The sequence below is a fragment of the Ciconia boyciana genome, chromosome 6 (assembly GCF_034638445.1).
Source record: "Ciconia boyciana chromosome 6, ASM3463844v1, whole genome shotgun sequence".
Taxonomy (NCBI): Eukaryota; Metazoa; Chordata; class Aves; order Ciconiiformes; family Ciconiidae; genus Ciconia; species Ciconia boyciana.
Genome location: NC_132939.1, coordinates 66,368,112 through 66,384,922, shown reverse-complemented (window position 1 = coordinate 66,384,922; position 16,811 = coordinate 66,368,112). Strand labels below are relative to the sequence as shown.

The 16,811-nt window shown below is 41.3% G+C and overlaps 1 protein-coding gene across 2 annotated transcripts; it reads left to right on the top strand.

Annotated features, from left to right (window-relative positions):
- The first annotated feature begins 1,353 nt into the window (after positions 1-1,353).
- ACTR10 (actin related protein 10) lies at positions 1,354-15,984 on the top strand. Of its 2 annotated transcripts, none has more exons than XM_072866162.1 (13): positions 1,354-1,490; positions 3,664-3,736; positions 4,274-4,356; positions 5,418-5,526; positions 7,179-7,286; positions 7,657-7,724; positions 8,032-8,111; positions 8,521-8,556; positions 10,088-10,167; positions 10,258-10,331; positions 10,812-10,893; positions 12,377-12,578; positions 13,776-15,984. In XM_072866162.1, the coding sequence occupies exons 1-13, from the start codon at positions 1,414-1,416 to the stop codon at positions 13,955-13,957; spliced, it is 1,254 nt and encodes a 417-aa protein (XP_072722263.1). In that variant the 5' UTR covers positions 1,354-1,413; the 3' UTR covers positions 13,958-15,984. The 2 variants fall into 2 exon arrangements, with proteins under 2 accessions (XP_072722263.1, XP_072722264.1); XM_072866163.1 differs by having other exon boundaries at positions 1,369-1,490; positions 3,608-3,736.
- Positions 15,985-16,811: the final 827 nt, after the last annotated feature.

Genomic DNA, 16,811 nt, shown 5'->3' with positions numbered 1-16,811 from the left:
CAGAAATACCAAGACCATCTAAGCAAGGCTGCATATTTCAGATACTTTGAATAACTTGTAAACAAGTGGTGACTGACCTCACCTGTAGCAGAGCTGACATTTAGCTATAATGCAGAGATTAACATTATTTAGAAAAACATAACATTTCCTAACCTTGATGGGGTTAAAACCTCAACACTGAGTCAAAGTCTTTCATTGTAATATGTGGGCACATACATACTTGCACACAAACACAGCTTTTTCTTTGCTCCAAAACTGAGTAAGATCTTGGTTTTGACAGCTGGTTATTTCGTGAGGGTTTGAGACAATACAGCATTCCCATGAACTTTGCAAAATGTGTCTTGTGGTGTGGCTCTGTGATTATGAAAGTCCGAACAGCGACAAATTCCCCCGTTCAGGGGGGAAGACAGATGAAGGCAAAAGACAGATGAAGACAAACCCCTGCTGTATTGGCACAATGACACGCTTTCATGAAAATGGCTAAAATAAAACTAATTCAAATTACATTTTTAGCACTCATGTCCTACCAGTTGAGTCCCACCATAGCTGATCTTCTACCACCTCTCTACCAGACACAGGCGACCCAGTCTTGAAAGCATGGGTTACCATGGTGGGGTTTATTTATTATTCCTATCCTCACTGTATTTGCCAACTCCTAATCAGCACTCTCTGGGAGCCATGAGGAAATTGGGCTTTTTTGACCCACGACACATTTTATTTCTGTTTGAGAGGAGGGATACTATACCCTAAGGGTACCTACGCATTCAGCCTCGTATTAAATGGCTGTCGCATTCCACGTCGCTGCAGCCAGAGCACGCACCGCAGGGCCCATGGCGGGTTTAAGCTTTCGGGAGGGCTTTGTGTCAGCTGTGGAAGGGCACAAGAAACAGTTTGATGGAAGTTGGATGCCTGGTCCCTCAGAAATGACCCGTGCAGTATAAATTACCGCATCCCTATGGCACGACCACTTCAGCATGGCTTTACGCTTGCCCCGCTCTCGGCATCAAGGCGCCGCTGCCATTTTGCTCGGGTAGGAGAAGCCCCAGCGCCGGGTCTCCTCACGGGAGCGAGGCCGCCCTCACGCTCAGCCCCCGCCCCGCCTTCGCGCCGGCACCCGGATCACCCGGCTGCGCCTGGGGGCCTCATCCCGCGGGACAACCGCCCTTCTCCCGGGCAGAGGCCCTGCCCGCCGCGGGGCGGAGCTGAGGGGAGGCCGCGCCGCACCGCGCACGCCGCAGCCGGGGCGCTCCTGGCCCCCTCGGAGCGCTGCGGGGCGGGCGGCGGGGCGGGAGGGCGGACAGGCGCCGCGGGCAGCCCGCCGCGCCGTCGAGGAGGAAGGCCCCGTCGCGCCGCTCCGCGCCGGGCGGGAGGAAGGCCCCGTCGCGCCGTCGCCTGAGGTGAAGGGAGGCCGCGATGCCGCTCTACGAGGGCCTGGGCAGCGGCGGAGAGAAGACCGCCGTGGTGATAGACCTGGGCGAGGCCTTCACCAAGTGAGTGGCGCCGCGCTTCCCGCCCCGTCTGCCCCCTTTCTGTCGCGACAGGCTTCGCCGTGGAGCCAGTGTCGCGGCTGCGGGGCGGGCCTGCCATCGGGATAAATAGTTGTGTGGAGTTTTTTTCCCCTCATCTCATTTCTGTGGTGATCTGTGTGGTACAGAGCCGACAGTAACAGCCTTATTTTTTAATCTCGTGATTTAGGTAAAAAAACCAGCGTAACTCGAGATGGCAGGAGAAATGCTCAGTATTTGGTATTTATGTCGTGGGCCAAAAATGTAGCGGTGCCTCTGCCCGCCCCGTGTCAAAATACCCCGTTGGGTTAGAAACCCCGATCCCCTTCCCTGCGTTCATCTCCCAGGTACACACAGCCCCTGCAGAAAAGGGTCGTTTAAGCAACCTGGCCCCACATTCGTGGTTAAAATACTCTGGAAATACCCTTTGGGTTTCAGTGGCCTATTTGGAGAGGTGGCCTGCACACAGAAAAAAAAATTATTTTCAAACCCCTTTGAGGTTTGAAGCACCTCTTCAAATATATGTCGCTCTGCTAGGCTAGGCCCGTGCCTGTGGCTGTGTCCCTGAGGATGTCTCTGCTTGTCTAAAGAGACAGGAATCGCAGGAACAGGGTTTCTTGTCCAAACTTGGTTTTGTATTAAGTTGTGCTTGCATTTTTTCAAGTGACTGTGTAATTGGAGACCAGCAGGCAGGCTTCGTTACCTGGAAATTGCTGCAGTGTGGTTACGGAGAGGACTTAATAAAGCCTTCATGGATGGAGACAAGTGATTCCACTTGTGGCTTCTTGTGGATTCATGTCGTGTCACCCATCGCAAGCTTTTCCCAAATTTGGGACGCTTGTGAGGTTTTATCCCATGGGCATTATTTGTCTAATAAAATGCTCTAATGCAAAAGCATTTCGCTTGAATAGTGTTTTTTAGGGTCTGTTTCCAACCTTCATTCTTGTAGAAGAGGTGGTAACTTAATTATATGAGAGACATCGTTCCTTTTCCAAATAAAGATGAAATTAACCAAAAGTTCAAAAGTTGTCAGGATGACAGGCAAGGACAACTGCGTATACAGGACAGGGACACGCTGGGACCGCACAAGTCTTTGTTTGGGAGGCCAAAGAAAAAAATTAAATTCTGAATTATGTCTTATTTTAGAATTTTTCTGAAATGATTTGAATAAACGTGTTAACAGTTGCCAAATACCAAAATAAAGTATTAATTGACCTTTTGCATTAAAAGTACTTGAACTCCAGTGGCTTTATAGTTCTCTAGTAGTGTTTTCTACCATAGTTTTCTTCTGATGTTTGTACTTAATGGAGGTGGCACTGGGTTTCTTAAAATCAAATCTTGAATTGCTTTTGTTTTTCATTTGCCTTCTTGACTCCATGGTTCTTCTGTCTTGTAAGGTGCAATCTCTTTATGAAAACCAGACGGGTTTCCAAAAAGTTTGTTTTGGAGTTGCTACTATTTTTATTATGTTGCATCTAAGTTGGATGCAGAACTCTCATGTTTTGCCTGGAGTCCTGGAGTAGTAACTAGTCATCTTGAGGCAGTAATGCCTTAAATCACCCAGGGTGCTTGTGAAGAGAATGCATTTCAAAGTATTAAACAAGTTGGAAACAGGAAAAAAAGTGTAAGTGGAATGATGCTGGGTCAGCAGTGAAATAGGCCACAGGACCTGCGTGATGGTGGTCATTAAGTCTTTGTCCTTTGTTTCTTCTAAATAAACGTCACAGCAAACGAGGATTTAAAGACGATGTGATAACTTAATCTTGCCTGTGTTTACTGAGAGCCTCAGTAAAACTGTGGGCCCATATGGAGGACACAGGAAGGTATTTCTTTGGAAGTGTCATAGGCAGTAAGGAAGGTTGCAGGTGGATGACTGTAAACAGAAAACTCTACTCAGTGAAAAGCAGGAGCCACATCAGAGTCAAGTATTACAGTCCTTACGGAAGTGAAAAAATGTGTTTTGTTTATGCTGCTGAGAGGGAGTCAATAAAAAGATATAAAATCTTTCTCATTAAAAATGGCTAGATAGAAAGGCTATATGCAAAACACCTCTTTGCAGTCACAGAAATATCCCTAATTAATTACTCTTTGATGATTCCTAGGCCCAGTATGTTAAACAGTGACTTCAAATGGTAAGGTTTTCAACATTTTCTTTTAGGTGTGGTTTTGCAGGAGAAACAGGACCAAGATGCATTATTCCTAGCGAAATAAAGAAACCCGATGTCGCAAAGGTAAACTATTTTACCCGAACTGTTTTACCTTTACAATTTTTGGTATGTTATGGTATAGAAAGAATTTGCAGATACGTTTTCTGTCCATCATAAGCTATTTTTCATTATCTTATAACTGCTGCTATTGGAAGATTGTCACTAGATACAAGTAAGTGTGATACCAACACTGATATTAATTGGTACTCATCAGCCATGCATCTTATCTTTGGGGCATTTATTGAGTAATTTCTTTGCCTAGATATGCTTTTTTTTTTTTTTTTTTTAGTAGAGGATGGCAGCTTTGGAAAACTAATGTTGAGATAAGTTACCAGTACAAAAAATTAGCATTAATAAACTCTGGAGTTTAGTTATAGGATGAGTTTATGAGATGCATTGTTAAGGACATAGAGCAAATCAGGCAAGAGTGAGTATTTATTTTTATATGTCAGATCATATACATTCAGATATAATATATTGTCATGTATATCATATGTATATTTCTTTATACGTAATCACTGCCTAGTATTTAAGCTGACTGTGGATATTTTTACTTTACAGCCTGTCAAAGTTGTTCAGTATAATATTAATACAGAAGAGCTATATTCGTATCTGAAGGAATTTATCCATATGCTGTATTTCAGGTAAGAGATACTTTGGATATTAGTTATTCAAGCCTTCTGCAGCTCTTTTCTGAGTACCTTGAGGTGTTAGAAGTGTGAACGGAGACTGCTGTCTAGTTGAGTAAGAAAACAGAAACAAGATTTTGCAGGTGGCTGCCTGGCTGTGTTCTTGCAGGAGAAATTCAGGGGTGCTGAGATTCAGGTTATATTACAAAGAGTTAGTGTCCTGCAGCGTCAGTTTCTCTCTAGAAATAAAAAATATTTGATAAGTTGCCTTTTAACTGTGGCACTCACAAAGGACTTGGTAGGGGAAAGTCATTACCTAAGGAGTTGTACTGATTTTGGTAGGGCTGAAGCTCATTTTATATAGGTGCAGAACTCTCTCCACCTGACAGTGGTTTGGAAGGAGGAATCTTAACCTGTGGAATATTTTTACCTCAGTAACACATCTTTTTATTGTGTTTTTAGTGAATTTTAGTGAATTTTATTAGTGAATAATGAAGTTGGACTTAGTCCTATCTCTTTACTTCCAATCTGTATTTTTACACAGTAAAAATCATCGCTTGACACAGGGAAACAAGGACTTAATTTCTATGCCTCAGATCTTCTGGCCTGGGTTGTGGTTTTGTTTTTTTTTTTTTTCCCTGTCCTTGATCATTGCTTTGTAATTGAAATCAGGACAATTCCATCCTCTTCCACTGAAATCAGGACATCTGTATCATCATTCCTTCTCTTTTATGGACACACTGTATGACACTGGACAAGTCGTTGATGGCTGTTACACATGCCTATTTTTGCATTTCTTTATACCGATTTAGAAATTTATAACACACGTTCAGAACTACAGCGTGCTGGCAGATAGCTCTACAACATGTTTTCTGTAACTCAGTTTCCTAACTTTCTTTTAGGAAAGTGTTGTTTTTTTTAAATTTGTGAAAAAGACTTTGGGATCTGCTGTAGAAAATGCTATCTAAATACAAATTTTTAGGATTTTTGAGGAGAATGGTATATGAAAATAAAGTAGGTCTCATAATACATGCTTAAACTTACCAGTTTTTTTTTACACGTCTTGCCTTTTTTAGACATCTGTTGGTGAATCCCAGAGACCGCCGTGTTGTGATCATAGAATCTGTCTTGTGCCCGTCACACTTCAGAGACACGCTCACGAAAGTCCTTTTCAAGCATTTTGAGGTACGTGTTTTACACGACTACTGTCTGTGCTCAGCATAGCACTTGCTGGTAGAAATTTTACTTACAATCACTACCAGATGTGGACAAAGAAATGCAAATAATGCCAAAAGAATGAGAGAGGCAGAAAGAAGATGAAAAAAAGCTGATGGTTGTCTGGGGAAGTAGGACTTGGAGATTGGACTAAAGGCCGTTTTTGTTCCGTTCTGACTGTTCATGAGGCCGCAAAACAGGAGCTATTAACAAGAATCTGAAAGGTTTCTCTGGCTTGTACGAAAATACAGCTCACATCGCACTGTTCCAGACAGATCCAATAATCCCCATTGAGCACAGCCTGAGGCCAGAATTTATATTTAAACACTTGTTAGTGCTCTGTCAGCAAACTTCATGACTTCTACCAGAGTCAATATCTTTGCCTAGCATGCGATCTAACCTCTGGCTGTACTCATTTAGATAAGAGCTTACCTGAAATTTATTATCTACTCAGCTTAATCAGTCTTTTTGAAGAGAAGTCTGAACCTAATTCTTGCTTAGTTCTAACAGAAAACGTTTTGGAAGTTGAATCCATATTTCTTCAATTCAGATAGAACAAAGTTTAGGGTTCTTCTATAAAAAGTGGTGAAACTAGTTTGTCTGCAGTACTTCTTCACTGTGCTTCCACAACACAGTTTACCAACTAATCTTAACCTTCTGCATAATTCTTTCCTACTATTGATAAAATTTTCTGATGACTTGAAATTGCGGAAAGGTTTGAGTCATTAGGGGTTTTTTTTGCTCATCCCCTTACAGGAAAAAAAAATGTCTCAGATGAAGCACACCCATGCAAAATTAGTTGTCAAAAATAACTTGACTTGGAAAGTCATATTTTGGTGGAGAGACTTTGTAACTGGTTAAGAAGCCAGCTAATACTGATGTGAAGTTAAGTCTCTCTGGCTAGTATTTCCATTCGGTGCAAAGAATAAGAGTAGCGTATTAATACAGGGTCAATATTACAACTTGTGTCTCTGGGCTGAGTATCAGTAATGTTGCCCTTAAGTGCAGGATTTACTGTAATTGCTCATTTAATTCACACTTTAAGGTGTTCCATTAAAGGAACTGTCACTATCTAGGAAACTTGATTTATGGAATTCTGGGCGAAGGAAGTAATGCTGGTGTAATTTTGACTTGAGTTTCCACATTGCTTTGGGGAGAGTGTTTTAAATAGCCTCTTCTGTGAGGTTGTGTGCAACAGTGTGTTGTCATAAGGCACGTTTTTATGGGTTTTCTGGCGCCTTTGTTCACATCTTCAAGTCTTTATACAACATTTCAAGTAGCTGTGTTTTAGTTTCTTTAATTTCTTTTCAATGACAATAAGAAACCTGATCTATGACTTAAGATGAGTTCTATAGTTAACACTTGTTTTTCTTACAAGCCCATTCCCAGATTCATTATTACTGAAGTCACTGGCATGTACCACAAATAAGATGAATTTAGAATCCTGTTGTATTTTGTTCATTACTACACTACCTTAAAAACTAAATTAAAAATGGATACCTCAAGATACAGTTGTTTGGGTTTTGCTTTTAATATGACATTCAGGGAAAGCATCAGTGCTTTGGGTGATTTGTTTCTTCCCCCCCCCCCTTCTGTCAATTGTCCTTTTTGTTTCCCTGTAGGTACCTTCCGTTTTGTTTGCTCCAAGTCATCTAATGTCTCTCCTGACACTTGGGATCAATTCTGCCATGGTGCTAGACTGTGGATATGCAGAAAGCTTGGTGCTGCCTGTATCCTTTAATAATACACAAACAAACAAAATTTTCATCAATAAGGCTGTCGTGACAAGATGGTATTTTTATAGACTTCAAGTGTGCTAAAAAGTAATAGGAACAGATCAGCCAGTCCAGCTTTTGACTGTAAGATATCATGACTTGGGGAATCTCTGCACAGCTGACATGCTAAATCTGTGTTCCCTCAGAACTTGGGAAGGGTGGTTCATAACTCCAGCCTTTGTATACTGGAAATTAGTTTTGGAGAAAAGCAGTTAGAAAGTTTTTCAAATAGCTAATGCAAGAGAATGTTGAGGGGAAAAAGCATTTAGTTCCAACAGACTGAAAACTCACAACAAAAAAGGGCAATTTCCTGATCTTCATGTAGATATATGAGGGAATTCCGATTCTGAGCTGCTGGGGTTCTCTTCCTTTGGGAGGAAAGGCTATCCACAAGTAAGTTCACAGTTATACATTCCAAGTTACTAATGATTTCTTTGTGCAAGTTCATATTTGACTAATGACCAAAGATTCCCATTGAACATAACTGAAATCGTAACTGTTGCTGTGACAGCGTCCGATTTTTAAAGTTACCGCTCTTTGGCTTTTGTTGCTGTAGTAAAAGCTGTGGAAATCAGATCTGCTTCAGTTTATATTTAGAAGAATGTAACTGAAGAGAATAAATACTGTCCCTTAAGCATGATAGAGAGAATCAGCCTGACTTAATAGCTGTCTTTAACTAACTTCATGTGCGATGTTTTAGGGAGCTGGAATATCAGTTGTTGGAGCAGTGCACAGTTGATACAGGATTAGCCAAAGGACAAAGCCTTCCATCTGTGATGGGTAAGGTCTGTTTGTAGCATATGTGCTGTGAACATGCACTGGGGAAAGTGGATTAATCCTAACAGTGAATAAAATGAGTTTAGTATTCACCGCATTTTGTGTGATCTACTTTCATGATTTCTTTCTCCTTATTTAACAAGTGTATTATTTTTATGATAAGCCACTCATAACAGCAGGTCTGAATGAAGGCTGAGATAAAAGTTCTGCAGTAATTTTTCAGTATGTTTTGAGAGAAGACAAACTTTTTATTTCTGTTTTTAATACTCGTTCTTCGTTAGAAATCTTTAAAAGCTGCTGTCCAAGTGAAACTTTAATGTACTAAATGTAATTCAAACTTAGTTTCATTCTTAAATTCTCTTTCTACTTAAAAGGTTTTGTTCTAAGTTTTTTTTTTTTTTAATTATTTCAGGCTCTGTTCCAGAAGACATAGTAGAGGATATAAAAGGTAAAATTTCCTGCTTCATGAAACTCTAGTTTATCAAATTGTGCAATAGAGTATGATAATAACAAGTGTGCAATACTTTACATTTAGGAATTTATTTTATCTTCGCTGTTTACCATATTTCTTGCTTACTGGAAGAACTTGCAGTCTTCTTCCTCTTTGAAAGCAAAACCAAAACCATGTTGAATCCCTCTTTCAGGTTTAGCTTATGTGTTGTTAAGATGCAGCTCATAATACATTTGGTAGACTAGCACAGAAAGAGTGTTACACTACTGTATATATCCTGTGATCAGCAGGTCAGGTTAACTTCGTGTTGCATTTGTTAACTACGGACATTTTGTTTGCTGTGTATGAATGTGTACACTGTGTAGTCAAGACAGGACGTAGAGTTAGCAGATCTGCTGTTCACCTGTTACCATAGATATGTTTTGGTTGCAAATGCAGCATTTAAGCAGTCTTAACATCATGACATAAGAGTATTTTAAGTTAATTTTGTTTATAAATCAACTAGGAAGGCTTAATTTGCCTGAAAGTCAATTTTGGGGGGAAAAAAAAAAAAGTGTGTATGAAAGACACTTTGGCGTGTTAATCAGATAGGCAAAATGAGTCAAGGACTGCATTTACACCAGGAAAAATAGAGTCTATCCTTGGGCAGAACTTGGATGAATTCCTATGTAGTGTTTCATGTGCAACAGATACGTATATAATAATAGAAAATAGCAACTAGTGTATATCTCTTGAGCCAAATTAGGAAGCGATCCATCAGTCAAATGCCAAGTAACTTAAATGCAGCTGGTGCTTTGTCAGATGGAAGTTGCTCTTCTAATTCCTGGACTTGAACACAATTTTCTGATCAGTTCTGGTTTTTATGCAGTCTTTTGGAACTGGATATAATATGCCAGGGTTGAACTTACGATTGCCTGTGTATTAAAGGATTGTTGCTTTGTGACAGCCGTTTACGAAGAAGATACTCATTTGTGCCAGATACAAATAAATAAGCGTATAATAACACTAACAGCTGGGATACGAATGAAATTGTGCTCTGTCAGTGTTGCCTGGAGGATAAAAAACCCTCTGGAATTCTTAGGGAGCTGAAGAGTTGCACTAGGAAAAATATTTCGTGATTACAGCTTGTTAAGAAAATGAGCAATGCCTCATTTGAAGCCGTGGTGCAAGCCCCGCAGTGGTGTGTTTGACAGCAGAATACAACCCCTGGCACCTTGTGGTAACCGAAGGCATGATTAGTAATGTCCCTCTCTCTTTGAATCTGATGTAGCTTGTCTGAGAGAGAAATCTTGCCTGTCCTAGCATTGTTTTGGTGTCAGCTTCATTTAAACTCATGGTCTAGATAGCGTCTGAACTCTGCTGAAGTGTAGAGACTGGGTTTTTTCTTTGCATTTATTTGATAATGTCTTGGACAAGCAAGGGCCTGAAGTGTGTGTTCTTCTCTAAATAAAGCAAAATGATTGTCATTATTGGTGATGAAAGGATCCAACAAAGTCTCTCTTCTACCCCTTTCTTTTCTTTTATGAAGTCCGCACTTGTTTTGTGAGTGATCTTCAACGTGGACTGAAAATCCAAGCAGCCAAGTTCAACATTGATGGCAGTGCTGAGGTGGGTGGAGAATGAAGCTTATCCTAGCCTTTTGAAGTGGATGTAGCCTTTTTGGCCTCCAAAATAATGCACATATGTTTTTATTTCTAGCGTCCTTCACCGCCCCCAGATGTGGACTATCCTTTAGACGGAGAAAAGATTCTCCATGTAGTTGGCCCCATCAGGTGAGAAATACCATAGCAGAGTATTTATCTTTAGGAGGATGTATTTTCAACTCTAAAAGCATATACATTTTCATAAAATTGAATTTTAATGAAACACTTGCATATGCTTTTAATTTGTCTCTTAAATATAATGTCTCTTAAATTTAGACTTTGTGCTGGGCATAGCGCAAGCCCATGATAAGAGGTGTCAGCTTCTCCCAGAGAGCTCACAGTTGAAGATGAGAGCAAACAGATTGGAGGGATGGGGGAAACAGAAATGGAGTATTGATGCAGGATAATGAGACAGGTTTAGTGAAGTGAAGGGGGCATTGTCTTCTCCCTGTGGGCACTGCCTGGTGCATGGACTGTATGACAGAAGAAGTAGTGATGATGCGTTGGCAGCAGGAAGTCTGCAGTTATTTCCAGCCCTGCTGTTCGTGAGTGTTAGCTCATAGTGTAGTATTGCTTCTCATTAACACTCATTTCTTGTCTTTTCAACAGAGACTCCGTTGTTGAAATACTGTTTGAACAGGATAATGAAGAGACATCTGTTGCCACTTTGATCTTAGATTCGCTGATTCAGGTATCTTTATATTATAAACAATTTATTGAATGCCTCCAGCCTTAGAGAACCTGCTGTTATAAATGACTCTTTCTAGAGTAACACCCTTCTGACTGCAGGTTGTGATTGGTTTAAAAAGTTTAGCACAGCATGACTCCTAGGGTTCTGCCACATGATGAATGTCCATAGGGTAGTAAGTCAGCATGTGTCATCCACTCTGTGATTGTTTTCTTGCTCTTTGGTATCCTGCAACGTGGCTAGGACAGTTCTCTAAGAAACGCAGTGCTCACCCCTCAGCAAAAGTAATAAACTAGCTTGTGTTTACTTGAGAGTGAGGCTCTACATACGTAATGACAAAGGAGTAGCTAATACTTGGTGTTATAGGGATTACACTGCTTAAACTGAAATGACACAGGTATTCTGTTTCTTCTTTTTTTCAAGGTGTTTTGCTAAGAGTTAGACTTTGAGTTCTGCAGACTGCTGGTTTACCTAAGACAGAGTAAAATTAATTTGGACATCTCTATTGCAGGCAGTGTATTAGATATATTATGGAAAAATTTCTTGGCATATACGAACGCTTCATTTCTTATTATATTTAGGAAAAAATGGATTAGAAAACCACTCTAAATGGAAATTTTCATTATATGGTGGTATATGCATGTTAATTAGAGTCGACTTCCTGTAGTTATTGATGCCATTTAAATTAGTTTGCTGAGACATAATTTATTGGAGAGCTGTAGGCTTGGATGACATGACAAATGTTTCAATTAGAATTCCTTATGAAAACAAATTGTTTAACAAGATCTGTGCCTGGACCCCTCACCTCTGTACCTCTAGGCATTTACCTTGTACCACTCTTTGGCCAGAGGAAAGGCAAATGTTAAATTTGTAAGTGTTAAGTAGCATCCAGCGACTTCTGCTGGACAAGAGGACCACAGCAGTCTGGATTCTTTTTCAAAGGGATAGCACAGATCTGCTTGTGAGGGGCAGAACTGACAAAGCTTGCTTTTCTCATGCCTTTGTGTCTTCTAGTTGGGTTATCTGATGCCTAAGGCAAGCTCCAGCAGAAATCTCTTCTGCCACTGAGACTTTTGTAGCACGTTTCTCCCACATGGATCTAAAAAGAGTCAATCTCATATGTGACAGTTTTCCCTCTCTGAGAGTACTGGTTGAGGCTTTACCTCTCTCCGGCACATCTTCTCCCAGAACTCATGGGAATTACTGTCACTGACACCTCTGCCCTCTGTTGTCTTGGCCTGTCTCAGCTGAAGGGCTTTGCAGGGACTCAGTGTGCTCATGTAAGCCTTAACTGGGCAGTTCCTTAAGCTTGGCTTTCTTGGGAAGTCTAGGGAAAAAAATTATGTCGGTTATGTGTCAGCTAAGTATGAGAAAACAGCAATTGAAGTGCATAGAAAAACTGACTGAATTTCTAACAGACCTTTGGATGCTTGTTCACGCAACTGCAGTTGAAGTGTTGTGGGTTTTTTATTCCTGTTTGCATTAGTGTCCCATAGACACCAGGAAGCAGTTGGCAGAGAACTTAGTAGTTATTGGTGGCACTGCTATGCTGCCAGGATTCCTTCACAGGCTCATGGCTGAAATCAGATACCTGGTAGAGAAACCAAAATACAAAGAAGCACTTGCCACTAAAACCTTCAGAATTCACACTCCACCTGCCAAACCCAACTGCGTGGCCTGGCTGGGAGGTAAGAATGAAAACAGCTGGTAAGCAAAGGTACAAAGTGGAAAAACAAACCTTCTGAGTGGGTTTTGTAATGAATAAATAGCAGTAAAACTTAGGCGAACTATTGAAATTAAGCTGCATTGGAGCTCTGTGGAATTGTTATACCCTCCTGGAAGAACTCTTGCGGAGTAAAGCTCCCTCAGGGACGTTTGGAGGGCAGAATGGCACTGCAGGTTAAGGGAGCTTTCAACAGGTGACATTTGCAACAGCCGTGTGGAAGATGAGGGGTTGACTCAAGTGCAGTACAGGGCTGCTGCCGTACGGTGGCACCAGCAAAGTGATCAGGCAGAGCAGAGACCTGCTGCGAGTGGGAAGAGCTGCTTAGTGAAAAAACAAGTTTAATTACTGACTGAGGAGCTGTGAACTATGGAGAGGCCGGAGGCTGCTAACTCCCTGTGCTATTCCCAGCTGCCAATAACAAATACAGCTACTCTGCAACGCATTTTGGCTGCTGTTAGGGGAAGAAGAAGGGCTTTCCATTGGTAGCAACTCTTTTAAGGAAGGTTCTGAGCTTGATAAGAATTCATGCTTTTCTAAACTTTTGGTTAATAAGCTGAGCCCATCTGGTATGTATGAGGAACTAACTTTAACTGTAAAGGTAGATTTTATTTCCATATGCTTTGAAATGTAAATGTTTATCAGATTTTAGTTTTAAAACCTTTTGAGCCTACTTTTAGGATTAGCAAACAAGAATGATTTCTATGCACCAAGTTTCTCTGATACTTTTCTTCACTGGCAGTGCTAGTCAGCTGCTGTGGTCTGAATCTTCTCACAGCTTGTGTAAACTTCTTGTGGGTGTTGTGTGACTCCCTTTTTGGGGAGAGGAAATTGCCTTAAACACAAGGTGGTGTGTTTCAAGTGCTTAAAATAAAAACTTCTAGGGAAATTTGTCGTAAGAAGCAAGTCAGCTAGGCCAGTTTTGTTCTCAGCAGAGACTAGATGATTCTTTGTTTTCAGTTACTTTCAAGGAACATAAACAGAAGCAATTTGGGACTAGCTGGGCTACTGAAAAGGAAGGCGGCTAGATCCTTTCATTCCTTTAATTTTTGGGACAGAGCTGAAAAAAAGGCAGTTGAGATTCTTGATGGGAAGAAGCAGAAAAAGAAATTCAGTACATCAAATTAATGCAACATTTTTTTTTTTCCCTCCAATAACGTAGGAGCCATTTTTGGGGCACTTCAGGACATACTTGGGAGCCGGTCTGTGTCCAAAGAATATTACAGCCAGACAGGCCGCATACCTGACTGGTGCTGTCTTAATAATCCCCCACTGGAAGTGATGTTTGATGTTGGAAAAGCACCCCCACCATTGATGAAGAGGGCTTTTTCTACTGAGAAATAAGCACCTAAATGCTACACAAGGATTCTCCTCATCTATTTCAAGTACATATGTATGCCTTGGCTTTTTTTTTGTATTAAGTAATCTGTGTGTAACACTATTAAATATGAACAATGTTGATGTTTTGGGGGAGTATGGTGGTAGGTACTAACACTATTTAAAACCATGTCCAGTTATAGTTTAAAAACTTAACTCTGGCAACTACTGTGCTATTTTGTCCTCTTCTTCAGAAATTCTATACTGTCATGAGTTGTAGCCTACTGAGTTTTGTTATTTATCTGTACAGTAAATGACATTGTTGAGAGAATTTGTTTTAAGATATTTTGATTTTAAATATGCTTAGAAGAATGAAGGACAGTCTACTGTGGGAAACATCTATGGAAGCTTTTCTGCCAAATTCTGTATTAAAATACTCCACCCTTGAATCACCCGTGAGGAAATGGTTTGGGGCTGTTTAGCAAAGGTGCTGGAACAGTATTTCCCCTGGACATGGTCCTGTTTTGAGAGTTTTAGCAGAGAACTCTTCTGCCTGTAATTCTCAAATAGTGCTGAGCTAACAACTCTCCCAGTATCTCTCCTCCAAGAAAGAATTCAACCATGTAAGAATTATAAATGAGTGTGAGGAAATCTTGAGTCTCTTATGGAAATAAGGTCACTTCTTTGCCCTCCTTCCCACCATCAGAAATATTAAACTTCATTGTCCCGCAGCAATATGTATTAAATGAAAACGCAATACAGAGTTCAGTGCTTAAGGGGGAAATAAAAAAAGTACATTTGGATATTAACACTATATTTAGGAACTGTTGGCTAATAGGCTCTTAGCAGTGCTGTAACTTCACATATTGAAGGAGAAGGAGTGCTCCCATGGGAAAACACACATATACGCTTCCATTCTGCTGCTAGTCCTGCTGGTTTTGGTTTGTCGTGGTTCTCACAATCCTTCCATCACACGGCTGTGAATTAACTTTGCGCGCAGAGCTGTGGCTCCTGGTGGGCACTCCAGGCAGTGCGACCGCATCTCAGCAGCATCGCGTCTTGGGAGAAGGGTTTCCCCTGGCCTCAAATTCTGCAAAACGTGCCGCCAACGTGCTGAACCCGACTCGCTGACCAAATGGTGACCCTGCTGGTACCTGCTGATTACTGAGGTTTAAATCCTACTCCGAGGAGTAATTGTTTATCTCCAATTTGGGGAGATACATATATATAAAGTGATTGGGGGTGGTGGAGTCTTTTATTGACACAACCATGGTTTTTGTGGCTGATTTCCCTGTGCTGTCTGCTAACTGCCTGCTGTGGTTCCTGAAGCGTGTTTCTAGAAGTTAAGCGTATGTTTAAAGAAACATTCTTGCGGTGAAACTTAACACAGAGCAGTGTGCTATGGCATTTAGATAAGCTTCTGCATGACTTCGTCATTCTGTTTCATATATGCTTTAACTTAATGTACAGTGTGAGTTGGCACACGGTAGGACATAGTCCTTTTTATCTTAATGGTTTTCCAAAAAAAAAAAACAAACCAAACCCCACCAGGAATCACTGCTTAAAGTGTTAGTGTGTCATAGGTAAGGCTTTGCTGGTTGGTAACAGTGATCTGATAGTATTACCATGGATGATTTCTCTCCAGAGGTGCTGGCGGGTGTATTTGTAAATTGCCTTTTTCCTCCTTCAATGAGCTGTGTGGCTGCTACGCAGACAGCATAGAAAAATAAACAGGCATGGTTGTGAGTAGTTGTTAATGGTTGCTTTACAGTCCTGGGATGAGGTTGGTCTTTTAGAGATCCTTTCTTAGTCCTCAAAGCACGATGGGGCCTGGCCAGTGCCTCTTTGCACTGATGTGAGAGTCTCCAGCCCAAATGTTTTCTGGATTTCCAGGTCAAACAAGTTGCAGTTACCATGCACAAGAGCTTTTCTGCGGCAGCCTGAGGATGAGAAGGGTATGCCATGACACAGAACCAGGTTCTTCAGAATGTACTGTGTTGTGTTCTATCTGTCAGGCTTGGGCTTGGAAAAATGGATTAAACGCTATAGCTAGATACATGTGTTCCCATTGTGTCTGGTATTTAGCATTCTTTTACGTCTTAGGATTCTTCTCTTGCTTACTTCTACAAGCCTACGATCCTTGAATGGTTTAATATCCTTGGGGATATTCATTCCCTAGCAGATTCCTCCGATACCAGCATTCCCCTTGTTTTCCTGAGCGTTTGGGAACTTCCCTCTAATTTGTTCCCCCTTACCAAGCCCTTTTTATCTCCCCTGCAGCGAGACCAAGGACTACGGGGTTGCATGCGAGTGGAGAGCATCCCCTCCAGCGGGGCCCTGCTGTGCGGTACGCTGCTCAGCCAAACCGCCCCACCGTAGCCTTTCTCCCAAGGTGTAACACCTACGGGGCGACTCGAGGATCCAGCTGCTTCTGGCAAGAAAACCTGTGGGTGCGGTCTGGTTCTCCTTACAGGGCTGAACAAGGGGGGAGCAATGGAGCCTGATACTTAGTATGCGAGGCTGACCCGTCTGGAGCAGTCTTCGGCAAGGATTTGGGATATCGGTAGGTTTCTGAGTGACTTCAGAAAGTATATATGATTGCAACAGTTGTGCTTAATAAAGCAAAATGGATAAAAATGCAGTTTTTGGAGACCAGCCTGCTATATCCCTGTTCTTAACTTACAAATTGTTTTTAACAATCTGTGATGTGATTACAGGCTTGATAAATAGAAACAATTTCATTGCAAAGCACAGAGAGCCATCCTCATGCCTGGGTAAAGAACATTCAGACCCAAGCTCTGCTGCTTATTTTCATTTATTATTTGAATAATTGGGATGCAGCTCCGTGACCCAGATTGTGTCTTGCCTCAGTAAGAACTGA

Bases quoted from the DNA above. Each gene is read 5' to 3' on its own strand.
- ACTR10 (XM_072866162.1), top strand. From the start codon at position 1,414: ATGCCGCTCTACGAGGGCCTGGGCAGCGGCGGAGAGAAGACCGCCGTG. The intron at 10,168-10,257 runs GTGGGTGGAGAA...TTTTATTTCTAG, and splicing joins ACATTGATGGCAGTGCTGAG to CGTCCTTCACCGCCCCCAGA. The intron at 10,894-12,376 runs GTATCTTTATAT...TGTTTGCATTAG, and splicing joins TCTTAGATTCGCTGATTCAG to TGTCCCATAGACACCAGGAA.